Source organism: Malaclemys terrapin, chromosome 5 (assembly GCF_027887155.1).
Source record: "Malaclemys terrapin pileata isolate rMalTer1 chromosome 5, rMalTer1.hap1, whole genome shotgun sequence".
Classification (NCBI taxonomy): Eukaryota; Metazoa; Chordata; order Testudines; family Emydidae; genus Malaclemys; species Malaclemys terrapin.
The window spans coordinates 124,289,816-124,309,306 of NC_071509.1; the positions used below are offsets into that span (position 1 = coordinate 124,289,816).

Genomic DNA, 19,491 nt, shown 5'->3' on the forward strand with positions numbered 1-19,491 from the left:
TCATTGAGATGGTTTTATTATGTTGATGGGAGAGCTCTCTCCCATTGGTATAGAGCAGCTACACGAGCGATCTTACATCGGTACAGCTGTGCCACTGTAAGCTGTCAGGTGTAAACACGGCCTAGGCTACAGATAATGCTTGTAGTGTAAGTGAACCCACCCTCACCAAATATACCTTAAATCTCAAACTTACTATTCTGTGGTGCTCCAATCACCACTTCCATCATCCACTCAAGTGAATGAATAAAAAGGACTGACTGGAGGCATGCGGAACGCTTGGCTTGAGTGGAGATCTACTCCCTCTGACCCCATCTTGGATTTATGCCACTAAAGATTTTAGAAGGAAAGGAGATGTAGGGAGCCATTTGTTTAGCTGGAAAACAGAGCTCAGAGCTGCAGTGTTTACACATGCTCCTTTTCAAATCAAAGGGACTTAATTTCCAACTGTGACATGGTCTGGCCAGATGGCTACAAGAGAGTGGTCGAAGGGAGATACGTTAGTTCCAGGTTAAGCAGGTCCCTTTTCCCTGGGTAAAATAACAGGGATTACTCCAGAACACTCAGGAACTTTCTAGAACTAATTAAGGCAGGCAGGCTAATTAGGACAACTGTAGCCAATTGGGAAGCTGCTAGAATGAATTAAGGCTAATCAGGATACTTGGTTTAAAAAGGCTCTCACTCCAGTTAGTGAGGTGTGCATAAGGAGCTGGAAGTGAGAGGGCGTGCTGCTGGAGGACTGAGCAGTACAAGCGTTAACAGACGTCAAGAGGAAGGTCCTGTGGTGAGGACAAAGAAGGTGTTGGGAGGAGGCCATGGGGAAGTAGCCCAAGGAATTGTAGCTGTCGCGCAGCTGTTCCAGAAGGCACTCTAGACAGCTGCAGTCCACAGGGCCCTGGGCTGGAACCCAGGGTAGAGGGTGGGCCTGGGTTTCCCCTCCAAACCTCCCAACTCCTGATCCAACCCAGGAGGTTCCACCAGAGGTGCAGGTCTCTGGGCTGTTCCCCGACCCACATGGTGGATCAGCAGAAACTGCGGGGATTGTTCTTACTCTTTTCTCCCCATACTGGCCGGTGATGAGGTTATCTGAGTGAACAGCAAATTTGAGCCACGAAAGTGGCCAAACTGCGGGTTACTGTGAATCTCTGAGGTGAGCAAAATCCGCCAATAAATGCAGGACCCACCAAGGTAGAGGAGGAACTTGATCACACAACCCAAGAATTAAGGTAGTCTGGGCACTTTTGAGTAGAGTGAAAAGCCACTTGTAATAGTTCCATGACGTCTGGGGTGACCGGGAGATCTTGAGTTTGATTCATAGTCATTGTTCATGTGGAAATTTAAGTCTGCTGTATGCCTCAGCAAATCCAAGACCAAGTTGGTCAAGTAATTAATTGGTCAGCCTAACCATGAAGTCACAGGTGTTACAAGGAGGGTTATACAAGTTTGGCTTGTAACCCGGTAGTTGTTCACTTTAAAAGCCATATTCATGTTTTTGAATGGCTTTTGTGTTTAAAGGTATTGGGTATTCAAAAATAAGAATTTGGTCAACTAGAGAACTTAAATGAGAAGTCTGCTGATGGGAAACCCATGGATTCTGGGGAGTCATCAACACCTAATGGTGTAAGCTTTATTTGAATAGTCAATGTTTTTCAATGAAAGATCATAACTTTTGTGGTGAAGCTTTAGTTGCAATGAAACATTTTGAATTTATATTCTTTTCTCCACCTCCAAATGACTTGTACAGAAGACTCCAGTGTCCCAGAAACCCCAGAAGCAGAGAGGACAAAGAATTCATCATCTTTCAAGAATCGAAGAGGGATACAATTCATTGATGTGTCTTCAGATAGTGAGGATCAAGGACCACCAAACTGTTCCAGTACAAAACAAGACACTGTTCCTATGAGCGAGGTGATTGTAATGTAAGTCCTTACCATACCAATCTTCTGTAGTATTCATTATCTTCATTTGTGAGTTTCTGAATTTTAATGCCCTACTTAAAAAAAAAAAAAAAAAAAAAAAAAATTCATTTCATGTGTGCTGACTAAATGCCATGTTGGTTTTGAATGTCTCCAATAACCAGGCTGTATTGAGCTTCCGTCTCAAAAAGCTTCACCTCTTTAAAGAGTTGTCTTCCTCTGAGTACTACCTAGTTCACTGGAGAAATCCCAGTTTCAATGGTACTTCTGGTATTTATCACATTATGGGCAATTTTCAGTGAATTCAAGCACCACCAAGAGGATTTCTCAAAATTCAATTTTAAAAGGTTAGCTGAAGTATTTATATATTGGCTTTTGCTTTAGCTTGCTTGCTTTCATCCTGGTTTTATAGACAGATTAGTTCTCATGTAGTGCCAAAATTGTCGAGTGACCAGAGGCCTCAAGTTAATGGAAATTATTTCTATAATATAGCTTTCGGAACTCTTCAGAATTACACAATGCTTTTCAGTTTCTCTGCCCCTGAAGAAGCACTGTTGATAGATGGTCAGGTGTTCCTTCAGGGCATAATACATAATAAACTTTATATAGTGAAGAGAGTTCAGCACAAAAATAGTTATGCATACATGGCTTGACTTGCAGAATTGTTGAACGTATGACGGGTCCTATTGTAGAGACAAAGTGGGTGAGGTAATATCTTTAATTGGACCAGCTTCTGTTGGTGAGAGAGAAAAGCTTTTGAGCCACACAGAGACATGGGAAGGGACAATGGCATAAGGGTCTGTAACCATTAGAACACAGTCCTTGGAATAGAAGCCAGGATTTCTGAGTCTCAACGTATCTTTGCTATCCAATAAATAGCTGTGAAGTCACTGGAAAGGGAGTGGCTGAGCCACGTAGAGGATGAAAACCTACTTCTGCTATTTGTTACACCATTAGCTCAAGTGGCAGAAGTGTGCTGGGGATCTAAAGGTTACAATTAGAGCTTGTCAGAAAACTTGTCAAAAGTTTTTGTTGGGGGGGGGGGGAATTTCAACCAATAGAAGCTTTTTTGTGAAATTTCAATTGTGAAAGACTTGGAAATTTGTTTACATTGGAAAAAATCCTTTTATTGAATTTTGAAATTTTGTTCTGAATTTTTTTATTTTAATTTTTGCCTTACTTCATGACGTCATATAGTTTAATATGATTTTGTGCAATGGAATTTGTTTTTTTTATGGTTTGCTGTTTTTAGAAACTTCGTTTTGTTTATAATTTCCTATGCTAAAAGAACACTAAGTCTGCAAAATCAGACACTGAAAAGCTGGGAAATGCCAGAAGTAAGGTTGTCTATGCAGTTGTTAATTATATGATTCACAGAACCACAGCCTCATTGATCTCCAGAGCACAGCCTATCCCGTGCACTGAATTGGGTCTATGTAGTGAATGAGGCTGTTGTTTTATAGCTCCACTCACCAACAACCACACAACAAAAACACTAACCCAGGAACCTATCCTTGCAACAAAGCCCGTTGCCAATTCTGTCCACATATCTATTCAAGGTCTATACCATCGTAGGACCTAATCACATCAGCCACACCATCAGAGGCTCGTTCACCTGCAGATCTACCAATGTAATATATGGCATCATGTGCTAGCAATGCCCCCCTGCCATATACATTGGCCAAACGGGACAGTCTCTACCCAAAAGAATAAATGGACGCAAATCAGACATCAAGGATTATAACATTCAAAAACCAGTTAGAGAACACTTCAACCTCCCTGGTCACTCAATTACAGACTAAAAAGTTACAATACTCGAACAAAAAAACTTCAAAAACAGACTCCAACGAGAAACTGCTGAATTGGAATTAATTTGCAAACTGGACACCATTAAATTAGGCTTGAATAAAGACTGGGAGTGGATGGGTCATTACACAAAGTAAAACTATTTCCTCACGCTAATTTTTTCCCCTGCTGTTACTCACACCTTCTAGTCAACTGTTGGAAGTGCACCATCCTGATTATCACCACACATTTTTTTTCTCCGGCTGATAATAGCCCACTTTAATTGATTAGTCTCGTTATAGCTGGTGTGGCAACACCCATTTTTTCATGTTCTCTGTGTGTATAAATATCTTCCTAATGTATTTTCCATTGCATGCATCCAGTGAAATGGGTTTTAGCCCACAAAAGCTTATGCTCAAATAAATGTGTTAATCTCTAAGGTGCCATTAGTACTCCTCGTTCTTCTTGCTGATACAGACTAACACGGCTACCACTCTGAAGTCTATAGCAGTGTTTCTCAACAACCGGTTTATGGCCCAGCGCCGGTTCCTCAGATCTCTGACACCATTTAGGAAGGTAGCAAGCCAGACCTTGGTATCAAAAAGGTTGAGAAACACCTGTTTATAGGATCCCTGCTTCATTATTTGCCGAAGTTGGAAGGTGTGTGGTGGAGGAGGCACAAGCTTTTTCATATCAGCCCCTACTTCAGCTTTTAATCCCTCTTCCCCCAGATTTTTATCCTTCCAGATGCTATCCTCTGATTTTTATCCTTCCTTTCCCCTGAGCTCCTGCTTCTCATTCCTTTCCCCTGCATCTCTTCCTCCTCTGTTCCTCATGCCTCTGCATTTGAGTGAGGCTACATAGATCTTTTCCAAGTTGCCATTGTGCCAGCATGGGGACCATTGAGAGCACAGGAGAGAATATCTCTCTCTCAGTTCCAGTGTGTGGTGCTATATTGGCCCCTGCTAGTAACAATTGTGGTGAAAGTCCTGCTCAGCCCCTGAATTCCTGGGCTGGGAGCATGCTCAGTTGCGCTGTGGGATAGCACATGCAGTCATGTTGGTATGTGGGAACTGTTTGAGGTTGGAGCATGCTCATGCAAATGGTCTTCAGAGAATTTAGCTGTCAAATGCTAACAAGTCTTAACTGAGCAAACTGCAATTTTTTTTCAGCAGGATCTTACTTGCCAATTTGGGGAGATGTTTACAGGGATGGTAATTCTGATACCTGAGCAATCCCCCCACAACCACCTTTGCCAAATTTCAAATCCATGCTCCAATGTGTGTTGCTGTTAGTTTTTCAGCAAAATGGTTGTTAATTTTTTTTATCGTAGGTAAAATGTATTTTTCCTTAATCTTGTTTGCTGAAACAGCTAAATTGTTTTAGCTAAAACTTTTATAACCATGTCAGTTTGACGCAGACACTTAGCATGGAAAATTTTAGCCTTAACCATTAATTTTGTGAAGTTATAAACCACTGAAAATAAAATCTTTTTAATGCAAAGTGTCAGGCAACCTTAACTATAGGTGTCACTACCTGAGCTGCCTAGAATATATTAAAAAATTCAGTTCATGGGTCAGAATTAAACTTGCCATGTTGTGATTAAGTATGCTTTTCTTTATGGTCAATAAGAATGTGATCATGTGGGCAATGTAAGATTTATGATGTCCTTAACTATTTACTACCTTCTTGTCAAGTACTTGGGATTTTATAAATGATATGATTGGTAAGCACCTTATTTAGGAAATGTAACCTTTCAAATGGTTGTTGTTGTTGTTGTTTTTTCTTTGGACTTAATGCAAATATTCTTTTCCTGCAGGTACTGAAGCAAAAGGAATTTAAAATATATTAATAGAACTATAATTTGCAGCCTCGCTGTATTTAAATGTTACAAGGGATACTCACCCTCCTGCTTAAGGGCATAAACTGATTCCTAGCTGAAGTTGGAAAGGAATTTTTTGCTTTATTACAGCTTTGTGCTGTTGGCCAGGTGTATTTTAGGTTTGCTTAGCTTTTTAAGCATTAGTTGTAGGCAAGAACAGGGTAGTATCTGATGAAAAATGAAAATATTCTCTCAAATTTTTGCATGCATCTTTTACAGATACTTTATTACACTTTCTCAGCATGATGGTTATTCACATATTGCAGTCTAATGGAAAAATATGTAGCCAGAGTCAGTTGGAAACAACAACATTTTTGAGTTTTTACTCTCTTCCGCCCCATCTCTATGCAGACACTTAGCTAAATTAAGTTGTTGTGATGCTATCCTCTGTATAAGTATGTTTAGGTCCTGCCTGTGCTACAAAACTAAAGATGAAACTGAAATGTGGTTCCATTTTGTAGGGTTGCCAGTTATGCGTAAGCCTTCATAGATTTATAGATTTGGATATATCCAAGGCTTTGGTATATCTCAGGGACATAGTTAAAACAAAATTAGGTTCTCTCTATACTGCAAGATGGAGCCACGTTTTAATATATTTAAAGTATTGTAAGTAGGTCTTTTCATGTGGTTCATTTTTTAATTTAGATGACATATTGGATATGGATTTGATCCTTCCCTGAGTGAGTTTGTAAAGGCCCTGTCCACACTATCATCTTATCTCTGGGGAAAATATATATTGGACCTTTTGAGCCTGAATTTGAGTTTAGATAATGCCTTAATCTATTTCCATTTGTGAAAGAGTGAACTTTGATGGTACTGACAAGACACAGATAGTGACATTACCTATTGATGTAAAACATTCTATTGGCTGCTGTAATGTTAGATGGCTATGCGACACAATAGGTAACACCCTACCCCAGATTGCCACCCTCAAATCAAAAATGGGTTTACTGGTATTGCTAAGCTAATGTACAGTAGACTTCTGTGAATTGTAGATGCTTCATTTTGTTCTGAACAGTGGATAACAAGTAAGATACAACCAGATCCACTGCTATGCTGGATATTAGTAACTTGCAAGACTCAAAGATATCTTGCAAAAAAATTGGATGTGTGCTATTTTTTTTGCTTTATGGTGAATGAATAAGGCCTTTGTTCAAGAGAATTTTTTTCTGTTGTTAAACTGTGCTGCCAGTGATGTGTGGTTTCAGTTCTATTAAATTGTTTCCAGTTCCATTCAAAGAATGGTAATACACTAACAGCTACCTTATATGAATATAAGCTTATGTGGTGCTACATTTTCACTGAACAATTATGGGGATGCTAAAACAGAATTCCTAAGAAGAAAAAAGTCCTATTATTTCTTTTCCTTTATATGGTAGCTCTGAACAGTCTGATGATGAAGAGGCTGAAGATGTACCACCTACATTTACATATATAAATGATGCAGACCAGTTGCCAGACATGGATGAGGAGGAAGACATCAGAGATGCTAAACTCCAAACACTGAAGGAACTCTTTCCGCAAAGAAGTGACCAAGAATTATTACAAGTAATACTGTTTGGTTTTGCAGCCTATTTCCTAGGCAATATGTGTTTTTAGTGCCTTCCATGTGAATGGAAGAAGAACTTCTTAATTCTTTTATTAGCAAAAGCTTATTTCCATTTGGTAAGATTTTAAAATTTAATTACCACGGTCCTAAAAAGTTCCCCTTTAAAGCTTTTACCTTCTTATTTAAATATATTTAAAACATATTGGTGAAAATGAGGCTAAACGGTTTGCTAAATAACTTACAGAAAGAAACACCTGTTTAATAGAGGTTAGCCCTTTCCTCTCTATCAGTAAAAATCATCATCAGCCCCATTTAGACAGGCAGAGTAAGGCAACCGATGTTTGGTGATCATCAGCCACTATATAATTTTTTTTCTAGTACAGTCAAAGGCATGGACTTCAGTCCCACAGGTTATCCTAGAATTTTTTTTTCATAGTCCTAGTCCTTAGTTCTCTGCAATGAAAATGAAACCTAGACTACTGCTTTGGGACTTCATGAAGGAGAATTTCCATATAGCTTCAATTCATTTTGAATTAGAGCTACATCTCTGATATTTCTCATTAGTCTCAGGTGGGCTGCCTAATGCCTATTGTCTGCTGTTATCACAGTATGGATGCTTGCTTTTAAGCCTATCTATACTACATAATGATTGACAGCTCTACCCTCCTTTAGCTGAAATGTATTCTGTGCCACTTTCCTCAGATTAAGACCTCAGTCACACCTGTGCAACTTCAATGGAGCTACACACATGTATCTATCTATGGCACTTGTATATGGCCCCCATTGCCATAGTATGTGAGCACTTCTCAATCTTTACTGTATTCATCCTATTGCACCCATGTGAGACAGGGAAATATTCTCCCCACTTGACGAGTGAACTGAATTGGTTTGAGCATTGGCCTGCTAAACCCAGGGTTGTGAGTTCAATCCTTGAGGGGGCCATTTAGGGATCTGGGGCAAAAAAAAAAAAATAGTTGGGGATTGATCCTGCTTTGAGCAGGGGGTTGGACTAGATGACCTCCTGAGGTCCCTTCCAACCCTGATATTCTATGATTCTGTGAATGACTTTCTCAGGGTCACACAAGTAGGCTGTGATGGATCAGGGTATCAACCCTGTGCGTTTCTTGTCCCAGGTTAACATGCTAACCACTGGGCTATGCTTCCTTTCTGAGAATTTAAATAATAAGTGAAGGCTTAATTTGAAGATGGCACAGGTGTCACTGCTGATGTGTAGATAGGAAAGAACCCATCTTGACTTTTAGATGTCAGTGAGTGTTCAGAGCTGGTTGTTGGACAAGGGGCGGGGTGGAAGTTCTTTGAATGGCCTCTGCACATGAGCACTGTTAGGGAGATACCAACCAGTGTAGTAGAAGCAGTGCCTGTTGGAATACCCACAAACCCCACCCCATAGCTCTAAATGTTTGAGGCAGTGCTATAAAGGGGGCAAGTTGCTTCAATCGTCTTAGTTCTTTCTAAATGTGCTAGTGTATGAACCTGGAACTTCTGGATGCTCTTACTCAAACTTAGTTCTAAAACAAAAATTAACTTTAATGTCTGTATATGGTTACATTTTATTGTTTTAGTGTAGTTTTAGGGAATAAATCTCGGCTAGCTTAGTTTTTAAAGCCTTGGCATTTAAGTCAGCCAAATTGAGTCTCCTTTCACCATAGCCTCCCTGGGTCCTTCCTGAAATCTATCTTGGTCCTCAATGCCTCGTATCTTTCCAAGTGGATTGGTGGTTTATTGAGGTACGGGGATGCTCCAACTGGCACTGTTTCTTGAGAGTGCCACTCTGCTCAGCTGTAGGTGCATATTCTCAATAATGTGAGTGTGCAGAGGATCATTGTGAAGGATGCTAATTAACAATAAGAAATCTTCTTTTTTACTTGTATGCTGAGTAAATTTGGCCTGGAAAATACAAAGTCCTGTTTTTAGTGTCACTTTTCAGGGAAGAATTGCACTTCACAGTGCAGTAAAGGTCAGAAAAATGACTAAATATTATATAATATAAATTAATTAATATAAATAATATAAATAAACACTTTATTACCCAGTAGATCTGCTCCCTGATTTGTGTTCAATCATATCTGCTGACTTAAGTTACAATTTTTTTAGCTGTTAACTGGAACTCCTGTTAGCTGAATTGACTGCATTCAATTGACTGGGAGACTAAGAAGGCTTCTGTTTTGGTTCCCTATCAACAGAATTTTCTAAATTCTAATGGCAGGGCTAATTTTTGCCCTTGTTTGCACCTGTGCAACATTCTTCTGGACATTGTAAACAACAATTGGGATTGTAAACATCAGTCCTTTTGTCACCTGTTTTTACATGAAAGTTCCTGTACAGCCTGTCCTACCAAGCTCTCAGGAAATGAATGATTCTAGGGTGAGTGGTACTTGCTTAAGACAGCTACCCTATTGTCATCAACCTGAGGCATTGTGTAATGATTAAAACTGGGGGTGAGAACATGCACTCCTGAATTGTATTTCCATCTATGTGACTGGCTTGTTCTATGACCTTTGGCAAATTACTTCATGTGTAAAATGAATGCAACACTTTAGAGGTGTTGACGTTCACAAGTTTATAAAAATACTGAGAGCCTCAAATGCAAGATATTATGTAAGGGGAAGGAGAAGGGTCTGTTCTTAGGATTGGGAATAAGAATACATATAAACTCCCAGAGTAGCACATGATACCCTATTTATGCACATGATCCAGGAAGTCAACCGATATGAAAGACTTAGCATGAAGTAATAAAACTACTAAATAGAGAGTGTTTATATTTACAACTAGATGGAATTTTAAGCTTCCAGTGCTGGAATTTTAACTAGGTAGGTTTTTGAAGAAATTAAAAGTGAGCTCTGATATGTTCAGAGTATTCAAGAAATGCAACAAGTGAAACTTGCATTCCTGAAAAGTAGTATTTCAATCCATATTTTTGCAGTGCTTCCAAGGCAATAACAGGCCTCTGATTGGCTTGATTAATCACTGCATGTTATTGTGGTTAGATTTTACTATAAATGTTGTAAAGCAGTGAAATAATAGTTTCAACCATTACTTAGCAACTTTTTTCTGTTCAATTTGTCACTGATCACTTAATTTTTCTCTTATTAGTTGATAGAATCAACCAGCACAATGGATGAAGCAATAGCTGCTGGTCTGAAGTTTAATGATGAAGGTATGCAGTAATCTTTACCACTGGAACATTATACCAATTGTGCATTATTCAGAAAGATTTTCCACATTGTAGCAAACTTGAGGGGAGGATATTTAAATTGAAGTACAATAAGACATTTATCCAAAGAGAAAAATATTCACACCGTTTAGTTTTTCTCTTCATTTAAATGGTTTTAGATTCTTTCCATGCTCTCATAATAAAAGGAGAGTTTAGTAGTTTCTATAGCTCAAGGTTGCTCTTCTTGGTAGAACAGGACTTGCAGATTGTGTAATTGAGCAATCTTCTTGGCCTTTTTTTTTTTTTTTTTTTTTTTTTAATTTCATATGCAAGGGAACTGTAATGGGGTACCAGTGCTTTTTACCTCTAGATCCTGTTCAGATCCAGACCAGGTCAATATTGGCAGTCATTTTATCTGGTTTAGTGGCCCATGTGAAGTTGGCCACTAAAATCCAGTTGGCTGGGTTCTAATTCTGAATAAACAAATGCCTACATTGATTGGTACCTTTTATAGCATTATATTCATGGTTTGTTGTGAATTAAGTCTTAAAGTTTTCCTCAAAAGACCTGTTGAGTGTTAGCTCAGTAGTTTTGCCATTAACGGTGAATTCAGGAAAGCGGCATAAACATCTCTAGATTCAGATAAACTTTTATTAGCAGTAGGATGAAGAATTTATTTCCTTCAGGGCTTTTTCATGAGTAAATTCATCCTGTAATTTTTTTTTTTTTTTTTTTTAAAGATGCCTTATGGGCATTTGAGATGCCTAGTAATGTGATGGAAAATCTTAGTGTGTGGCATGGTACGGAACAGCAAACACGTGATGCTCTTACTTCTTGGCTTTCTTGGTGTCCTCCGTATAAATCCAAAGTCAAACCTTTTTCCCCAGGATTAAATCATACTCATTTTATTGGTGGTTGGTTACTGCTTATGCAAAAACCTGAGGACTGTGAGATCAAGATCAAATAATACAATAATGTCAAGATCAAATAATACAAGAGATGAAATAACAAGTTTTGGTAATGCAGTCTCCATCTAGCTGCAGGAACGATACCCATGTCCTTAATGAATTGGAGGCAGAGCCATCCCTAGGGGCGTGCAGGGCCTGGGGCAGAAGTGATGTCACTTCCCGGACCGACTGCGCCGGGGATGGTGGGGGAGGCGGTGGCCCAGCGCATGCTTTTCCCCAGACCCTGCTTCGGCAGCGCAGCTGGGCTCCAGAGGACTGGGGCCACGCCGCCCGCCTTCCTGGGGTTGAGGAGGCTGCAGCAGCGCCCCCGTGCTCTCTCCATCCCGGTGTGCTCTCCCTTGGGTGGAAGGGGCAGGCTGGGGTAGCCTCCCATAGCCAGCCATTTGCCTGCTGCGCCAGCCAATTATGCCGCTGCACGGGGACCCCTGAAGCATGGGGAACCGGAGCTGTCGCCCTGATTCACCATCCCCTGGGGACAGCTCTGAGTGGAGGTGTGAGAGTGAGAAGTTATCTGTAATAAGATCGCTTTCGATTTAATTGTGTGGAGAGTGCTTTAAATCAGAGGGGGGCAAACTATGGCCCATGGGCCACATCCGGCCCGCAGGACCCTTCCCTCTGGCCCCCGAGCTCTTGCCAGGGAGCACGGTCAGGACAGGCTTGCGGAGGAGCCAGCCCAACTCCCTGGCAGTGCGGTGAGCGGGGAGGAGGCTAGCCCCGGCCCATCCCCTTCTGCTCCCCTCCCTCACTGCCTCCCTCGCAGTCACAGTTCACCCAGCGCCTGGGCAGTGTGGCTGCAGCTCGGGCCGGGCGGCACAAGACCTGGTGCTCCAGGGTGGCGCGGTCCGGGGGCGGGGAGCAGGGGGGGTTGCAGCGGAGCGGTCAAGGGGCCTGGATCCTGCTGACGGGGACAGAGGCAGAGCAAGCCAGGGGCCCCCCTCCACCCACAGCATGCTTGGCCCCTATCCCCAGCAGCCAAGCCCAGACAGGGAGCGAGCCCTGCCCGACTGCCAGGGAGAGCAGCCAAACGATCAGGGGAAACACACAGACTGAGACCCTTTCCCCCACCCCACAGGTAACGTGGGGTGCATTGAGCAGGGAGGATTGGATAAGATGCGGGAGTCTTGGGGGGCAGTCGGGGGTTGGCTGGGGGTGGGGGTTCTGGGGGGCTGGATAGGGGGCAGGGGTCAGGCTACGCCTCGCTGTTTGGGGAGGCATAGCCTCCCCCAGCCTTCCCTTACCTGGCCCTCCATACAATTTCTGTACCCAATGTGGCCCTAGGGCCAAAAGATTTGCCTACCCCTGCTTTAAATGATCAAGATGTCATTAATGATAAAGATTTCATGTTGGTGTTTTGTGACATTAGCACAGCAACAGCTTAGTGTCCCTATGCCCTAAGATAAACTAGTTTTTTCATCTCTCCCATGCACTGTGCTTGCTTACATTAGGAAGTAATTTATGTACAATGATCTTCTATGCATCTTGAGACTTTGGTCTATTGATAATATAGCTATGACAGATGCTTAGTACTAGCAAATGGTTTTAATACTTTCTGTGTTGTGTTGTGTGTATTTGAGTCTACAGTGAGTTTATACTTTCTGATCTCAAAAAGCATTTGAAATTACCATTATAGGAATGATATGTTGAGGATGAGAATTGTGATGCTAGTAATTGAAAGATAAAACTTAGCGATCTGCTGGAGATGGAATGCTTATCTAGACCGGTTTCAAGAAATAAGGGAAGTCCCACCTGGAAGAAAATTAATCCTAAATTAAGTGGGTTTTATTATTATTACCAAATTTATTTTTAAGTTAAAATTAATTTTATAAAAGTCAGTATCGCATTTTTAAAATGTTAATTCCAAAATATTTGCTATGAGCTCATGCCAAGTTTGATTTCTAGTATACAGGCTTTACCTTTTAGCCATACTTTTTCATACAAAAATGCAATTTCATGTCCTTGCCTACAAGCCCACAGAAACAGGTGTTCTAGGAAGTAAAATTCTGACAAAAATGACATCTGTTGCTCATTTAAAAGATTTAGGCAGGAGTAAGCATGCCTGAATGCAGTGGCATAAATCATCTGACTTTGGGCCCGTTTTTAGAAGAGGAGGCATCACTGAACACCTGCTTTCCTGCCTCAACACATAATGTTTTTTCTTTTTGTGAAAGTTTACAGCTGATTGGGTGAGAGGAAGAATAGGCAAAATTCTTAATTACCTTTTGTTGTTCAGATTCTCTCTGGCTAATGACAGAACTCATGTTTATAGCCAGAAATTGATGAGTCCTAACCAGTTTCTTCATTTAAACAATTCGTAAGAAGTATGAACAGTTTTAATTGTTGAATATTAAAATTAACGATTAAAATATTGAATACATAAATTTTCAAATTTTATGTAAAAGGTATAGTTACATTATTTGAGTGTTCTGTTCAACCCTGAAAGACAGAGTGGAAACAAAGTATGAAATTAAATCAGTGGCTTATAGAATTTAGTTCACTTTTCTTTTTAGTATGTTACGAAGTGGTGGTAATATTGGTGTTTATTGACTGAACTCCATGGATGTTTGAGTGCTTGTGCACATCTGTATATCACTGTAGGTCTTTGTTACCAGATCAGTTGTCACTAGTACTTGTCAGGGCAGCACATGTGCCCCAGTGCATCCCCATGCATGCAACCAAGGGTGTAGAGGACTGAGCTGCTCCAACCCCCTTTCAGTTCCTCTTACCCCACTGCCCCCTCTCCACTGCGAATTGGAGCTCCAGCTTATGGTTCCTTTTAAGCGTTTAACACTAAATTCTTGTGTTAGCTAGCTCTTAGTTAGGTTTAGTGTAAATAACAATAGTTTTTCTTTGTCCCTTTTGTTTGTTCTTCTTCTGAAGCCCAGAGGTGTTGGTTCAGCACAGAATCCCTGGGCTTCAAACATTGCCCTTCCTGTGAGACTGTTATGCAGGGTGTGTGGTTGACTGGTCAGTTTATAACTCTGAAGTTCTATTGTATTGCACTAATTTGATATTAAGTTTTTTATAACATTCCTCTTTACAAAACCTAAATTTGGAGTCCTACATAAGTTGTGTGTCATTTTTAGGTTACTTAAATATCACAGAAAAGACACATAGTTGAATACATGTTTATGTTCATAATTTGCATATTCCCTTTAAACCATCTGGTACAATGGAAACTTTTTTTTTACATATTGTTAAATTTTGTGCAGTATTTGATTCCACCCTCTTAACATTAACAGAGGTGAAAAGTATAGTTCAAAGGGAATAGGTTTTTAAATTTAAATTTTTATTAGAATAGAATGTTTCATTGCTTCTGCTCCCAGATGCTTAAAATTCTGTTGTAAAAATCATATTGATTCTATATTGCCTAAAAATAATTGGTTCCTATGCTGTTTTGTATTAAAAGGATGGGTGTGTTTACACAAATTCTCACGTTTGTTAATATCTGGTATTTCTCAAAGTTCACATAATTGGTAGCTTCTGTAATGTTGATTTGAACGATTCTGCTGTTTCAGGATGAATTTCTAATTGATGTAATTTTCAATTCTGCTTTTTTCTTCTATATTTTTAAAGCTGCATCCCGAAAAAGGAAACTAAGCCAATCACCCACAAACAATTCTGAAGACAGTGGTGACCAAATTTCAAAAAAGCAAAGAACGAACTCTGTAAGTGTTATCCTTTCTGTCTTACAGCCACAAAATAAATTCATCCCTGATGGCTTTGGGAACATCAGGAGCCTCCTGAATTAGTGCCTTATCTCAGGAAATCACACTTCTCATTATTGGAGTTAATAGGTCTGCTTCCCCCTCTCTGACAACACTCCTGACTTCATTTTTTCATTATTTCTTGATTTTCACCCCCCTTTTTTGTAAAGATTATATGCTTCAATATTCTATGTGTATTGAATTATATCCGAGTGCCAACTGCAGTATTGTCATGGGAAAAAGGGAACAACAGTTAAGGACGTGGTCCTGTGATGTGCTCAACGCCATCAGTTCCCATAAATTCAGTGGAAGCTGTTAGATGTGCAGAGCCTGTCCGCATCAGAGTTTGATCCTAAGTTAAGCATCAAGAAATTGCTTAAGTTTTTCTGTATAATTTCTCTGAGGAAGGACAGTGATATATCTATCTATCTTGATGCTTATATATAAAATAAAATGGTAATTTAGTTGTTTTGGGGAAATGTTTACAAGGAACTTGGAACAGTAAACCAAATTTTAGGTAATTTTGATAACCTTAGCTAGTAAAGAGGAGCTGTATTCTGAAGATGACCCATTCAGTTTTGTATCTGATATATTTGATGTACATGTCTACAATCCCATCTTCAGGCCAAACCCTGGAAACGCACACGACGTCATGGCAAAAGGATGACATTAGACTATGGTATAGCAAGGATGGGAATTCTTTTGTTAAAGGTAGAGATGGGTGGAGAAAGGCAATTACATTTCAGAGGATTTTGTTACAGTAGATTCCGCTTAATATCAGTCTTGATTATTAGCAATTTCTGGTTAATGGCGACATATTGTCAGCGATTAAATACCCACTTATCAACATCAATGTTAATGAGATTCAGCTACTAACAAGAGGCATGCTGCTTACTAACAACTCGTTAGAGGAGCGGTCCTACCTGTAATCAGATTCCTGGCTCTGAGCATGCACAGCTGAGCACTTATGTATATGCCATGGCTTCCAAATATATGGATGTATTTCTCACCAGTAAATTCGGGTTCTGTAGGCCCTATGTGAGCCTGGCACTAAGTAAATGTGAGTAGTTGAGAAGTTTGTCTCAAAGTTGGTTGTTTCGTTCATTCTGAAGAACAGCCATAACATTTTACAGGCGCATGAGAACAGCACAAAGAGGCTGCAAGCATCAAGACAATGGAAAGGAGACCGATGTTGGTGAAGCCCTGGGGCTCTGGTTTCAGCATAAGCTTGGCCAAGGCGCTCAACTCTCTGGGCTGATGCTGAAACAGAAAGCGAGTCAGCTGGCAGCAGAGCAGGGGAAGGAATTCAACCCTGTGGATCGCTGGTTCTGTTGCTGGAAAGCCCAGCACAGTGTCATTCAGCATAAGGAACGCGGCAAGAAATAAGATGCTGATCTTCTGGTGGGTAATGACTGGAGGGTGGATGCCTTACCTAGCATTCTAGAGGAGTTCCAGCCTTGTGATATTTTCAGTGCGGATGAGACTAGTGCTGAAAGAGGCCTAGGTATGCTAAAAGAAGGGCTTGCAGAAAGGAAAAAAGCTACGGACCTCATCACAGTGCTGTGTTGCGCAAACCTGGATGGGACAGAGAAACTGTCTCTTATGGTGATTGGAAAGAGCAAGTGCCCCCGTTCTTTCCCTAAGGACCACTCAAAGCTGCCCATGATCTACAGAAGTTCAGCCAATGCCTGGATGACAAATGTGCTGTTTGAGAAGTGGCTAAAGAACTGGAACGGGGAGTTGGGACTCCAGGACTGCAATGTCTGCCTGTTTGTTGATAACTGACCAACTCATTCGATTGTAGAGCTGTCACACATTGTATTAAAATTTTTGCCTCTGAACACAGCCTCTGTTATGCAGCCGATGGAGATTGGTCTCATTAAAAACTTCAAAGGTCACTGCCATGCTCGTCTTAATGGACGCATCATGGCCTCTCTCTATCCTGACCCACATCTACTAGCAGTGGATGTTGCCAAAAAAATAACTGATGCACTTCATCTTGCTAAGGAGTCATGGGTTCCTGTTCTCCTCAAGACTGTTCATAACTGCTTCAGAAAGGGCAGGTTTGTATGAACAACAGAAAATGCTGGCTTGGGTGGAGGTTGATATGCTGGCCAACGTTTCAGTTCCTGACAGTCTAACAGCTAAGGAATTTGAGGCCATTGTTGAGTTTGACAGTCATTTGGAGATGAAGGTGAGTTCACTGATGCCAAACATTTGGAGACAGTAGAGGTGTCAAGTGCCTACAGGCTGAGGCACAAGTGGATACTGGATGGGATGATGAACCTGCAGAGCCTTTGCTTATACAACAGCTACGGGCAGTGGACGTTTTCTGCAGAATATGCCGGAATCATGGCTTTGAGAGTGGTTACGAGGCTGCACACAAAATTGAGAAGGATTTACAATTGGAGGTGGCAAACTGTATAAAGAAGATAACAATGGACAAATGGTGTTCTTAAAACATTTTTTGTATATAAAATATAGTAAAATTTTGTGCTGCTTTACTCTCTCACACATGAGGAGCACTAACTGTAAACACAGTGCAGTTCAGCCTATAGACACATATTGTAGGTTTTCTTGGGTGCTTTTTAAATGCTTGTCATGATAGAATTGTGTGCCACTGTAGTCTTTGTGACCTATAGCAACCTAAGATTTCCTACATCTGCTCTACGCATTGTGGTACACTATACAATATATCCATTTCTGTATGTCACCTTTGGTTTTCTTCTTTAGGAAATTGTATCAAACTGAAAGTTAATAAACAATTCATTGTACAATGTATCATTGTTCCACACTCATATTTCTGTGTATCCCCCTGAAAATAGTACCTTCTGCTTATTGGCAACTTCTGGAAAACAGCAATTTTTCTCTTGGAACTCAGAGGTTGCTAATAAGTGGAATCTACTGAATTTTGAAATCTGGTTTAGTTCTAATTTTGGGGAAAAAAAACATGTTTCTTTCCAAAAGGGAATGGAGCCAGACTGCCCTGGAACCATGGACTCTGGGAGCCCAAGCTGCCAGGGAGCTAGCAAGCCTGGGAGATGGGACTCTGGGGTTCCAGGCTCCTGGTTCCCTATTAGCCTGCCCAGATAGGCTGCTGGGGAGCCATGAGCCTGGAAGGTCCAGGCTGCTGAGGACCTGGGCTGGCGAGCTGGCAGGAGATAGGGCAGGCTTCCAAAGGAAACCTGGTAGCCAGGTTTTGAAACCTGCCTGGTGGGCAGTGTTCTGTTAGAATCTTGAAACTAAATAATCTCTGAAACATTTTGATTTCAACAAATCAAGTTCCACCAAAAAATAGATTGTCTGAATTTTTCTAACCAGTTTCACAAAAAGCCTTCATAAAATGTGTGTTCAACCTAAATGAACAGAAGTGAGAGAATTACAAATTAAGGGCTACCACTTGATTTGCTAATTAGTGACTAGAAACTAGACACAGTACCTGGACTTGCTAAGTGTTCATTTTAAATGTTACTGTAGTTATTAACCTGGGACCCATGTGCTCCATAGGCAGAGTGCTAGCAGGTGAGCTGACAACTACTGTTGGGCAATTCAGTAGCTTCTAGCATCATGCAGCTAAACATCTGAGAGGGCTTCATGAACATTAATTAAGCCTCATAACAACTCTGACACATAGGTAAGTAGTAGTATAACCATTTTACAGATGAGAGAGAGAAGTAAGGTGATTTGCCTGTATGTCTGGTGATTCGTCAGTACGTGCATACCACTGCTAATATTGTAGGCAGCTGCACTGTGAGCTTGATCGTGACCTTCACCTCAGGTGAACAGGGACTTGGTCTGTCACGAGCTCTGTCCCTGGCCTCTGCTGAGAAGGGATTGCAAGTTGGCCTGACTGCTGTGGTGATTTTTAAAGAAGCTTCCTTACTGTGCTTATGTGATCTAACAATATGGTTAAGCACGTGATTCCCAGAGCCGGCTGGAAAATATTGCTGGCCTTCATCCACTCGGTCACAGCTTCAGGTGAGCCAACAATGAGATCTGGATAGTAGAGAGGTCTGGTTATTCTTTTTGTAGGCGCTACCGCACCCCATATTTGGACTCGTGTGGTGTCCCCTGCTTGCTGATGTAAAAGTAACCTAATGTTGTCCTACATCCTTCCTTGAGCCCTTTTTGACCTTGACACTGAAGTCCTCAAGACTTGCTGTTGGTGTGGATGTTGAAATGATCCGGAACCATAATTCCATGAGTGTTTGTTCAGTACCTCATGGTGTCACCAATGGCCTAGGACTTTCGCTGGCTTCACTCCTGCTGTTTGACATGCTCTGGATCTTATCTTTGGGCTGGGCTGGGAGATACAAGGTGTGAAGATCAGATCACAACTTCATCTAGACCAAGGAATAAATGGTCAGTTTTCAGAATGGAGAGCGGTAAATAGTGGTGTCCCCCAGGGGTCTGTACTGAGATCAGTGCTGTTCAACATACTCATAAATGATCTGGAAAAAAGGGTACACGGTGAGGTGGCAAAACTTGCAGATGATACAAAACTACTCAAGATAG

General features: G+C 40.9%; 1 protein-coding gene across 3 annotated transcripts in view; it reads left to right on the plus strand.

Moving 5' to 3' along the window:
* Nucleotides 1–19,491, plus strand: part of SMARCAD1 (SWI/SNF-related, matrix-associated actin-dependent regulator of chromatin, subfamily a, containing DEAD/H box 1) — a 70,921-nt gene that overhangs the window by 14,258 nt on the left and 37,172 nt on the right. Inside the window, exons 3-6 of one of the 3 annotated variants that reach the window (XM_054029933.1) lie at nt 1,742–1,916; nt 6,960–7,128; nt 10,244–10,307; nt 14,846–14,937. In XM_054029933.1, the coding sequence (XP_053885908.1) occupies nt 1,742–1,916; nt 6,960–7,128; nt 10,244–10,307; nt 14,846–14,937 (500 nt within the window). Of the gene's footprint in view, nt 1–1,741; nt 1,917–2,118; nt 2,261–6,959; nt 7,129–10,243; nt 10,308–14,845; nt 14,938–18,740; nt 19,339–19,491 lie in introns of those variants that run through there. The other 2 variants (XM_054029935.1, XM_054029936.1) reach the window with 2 other exon arrangements.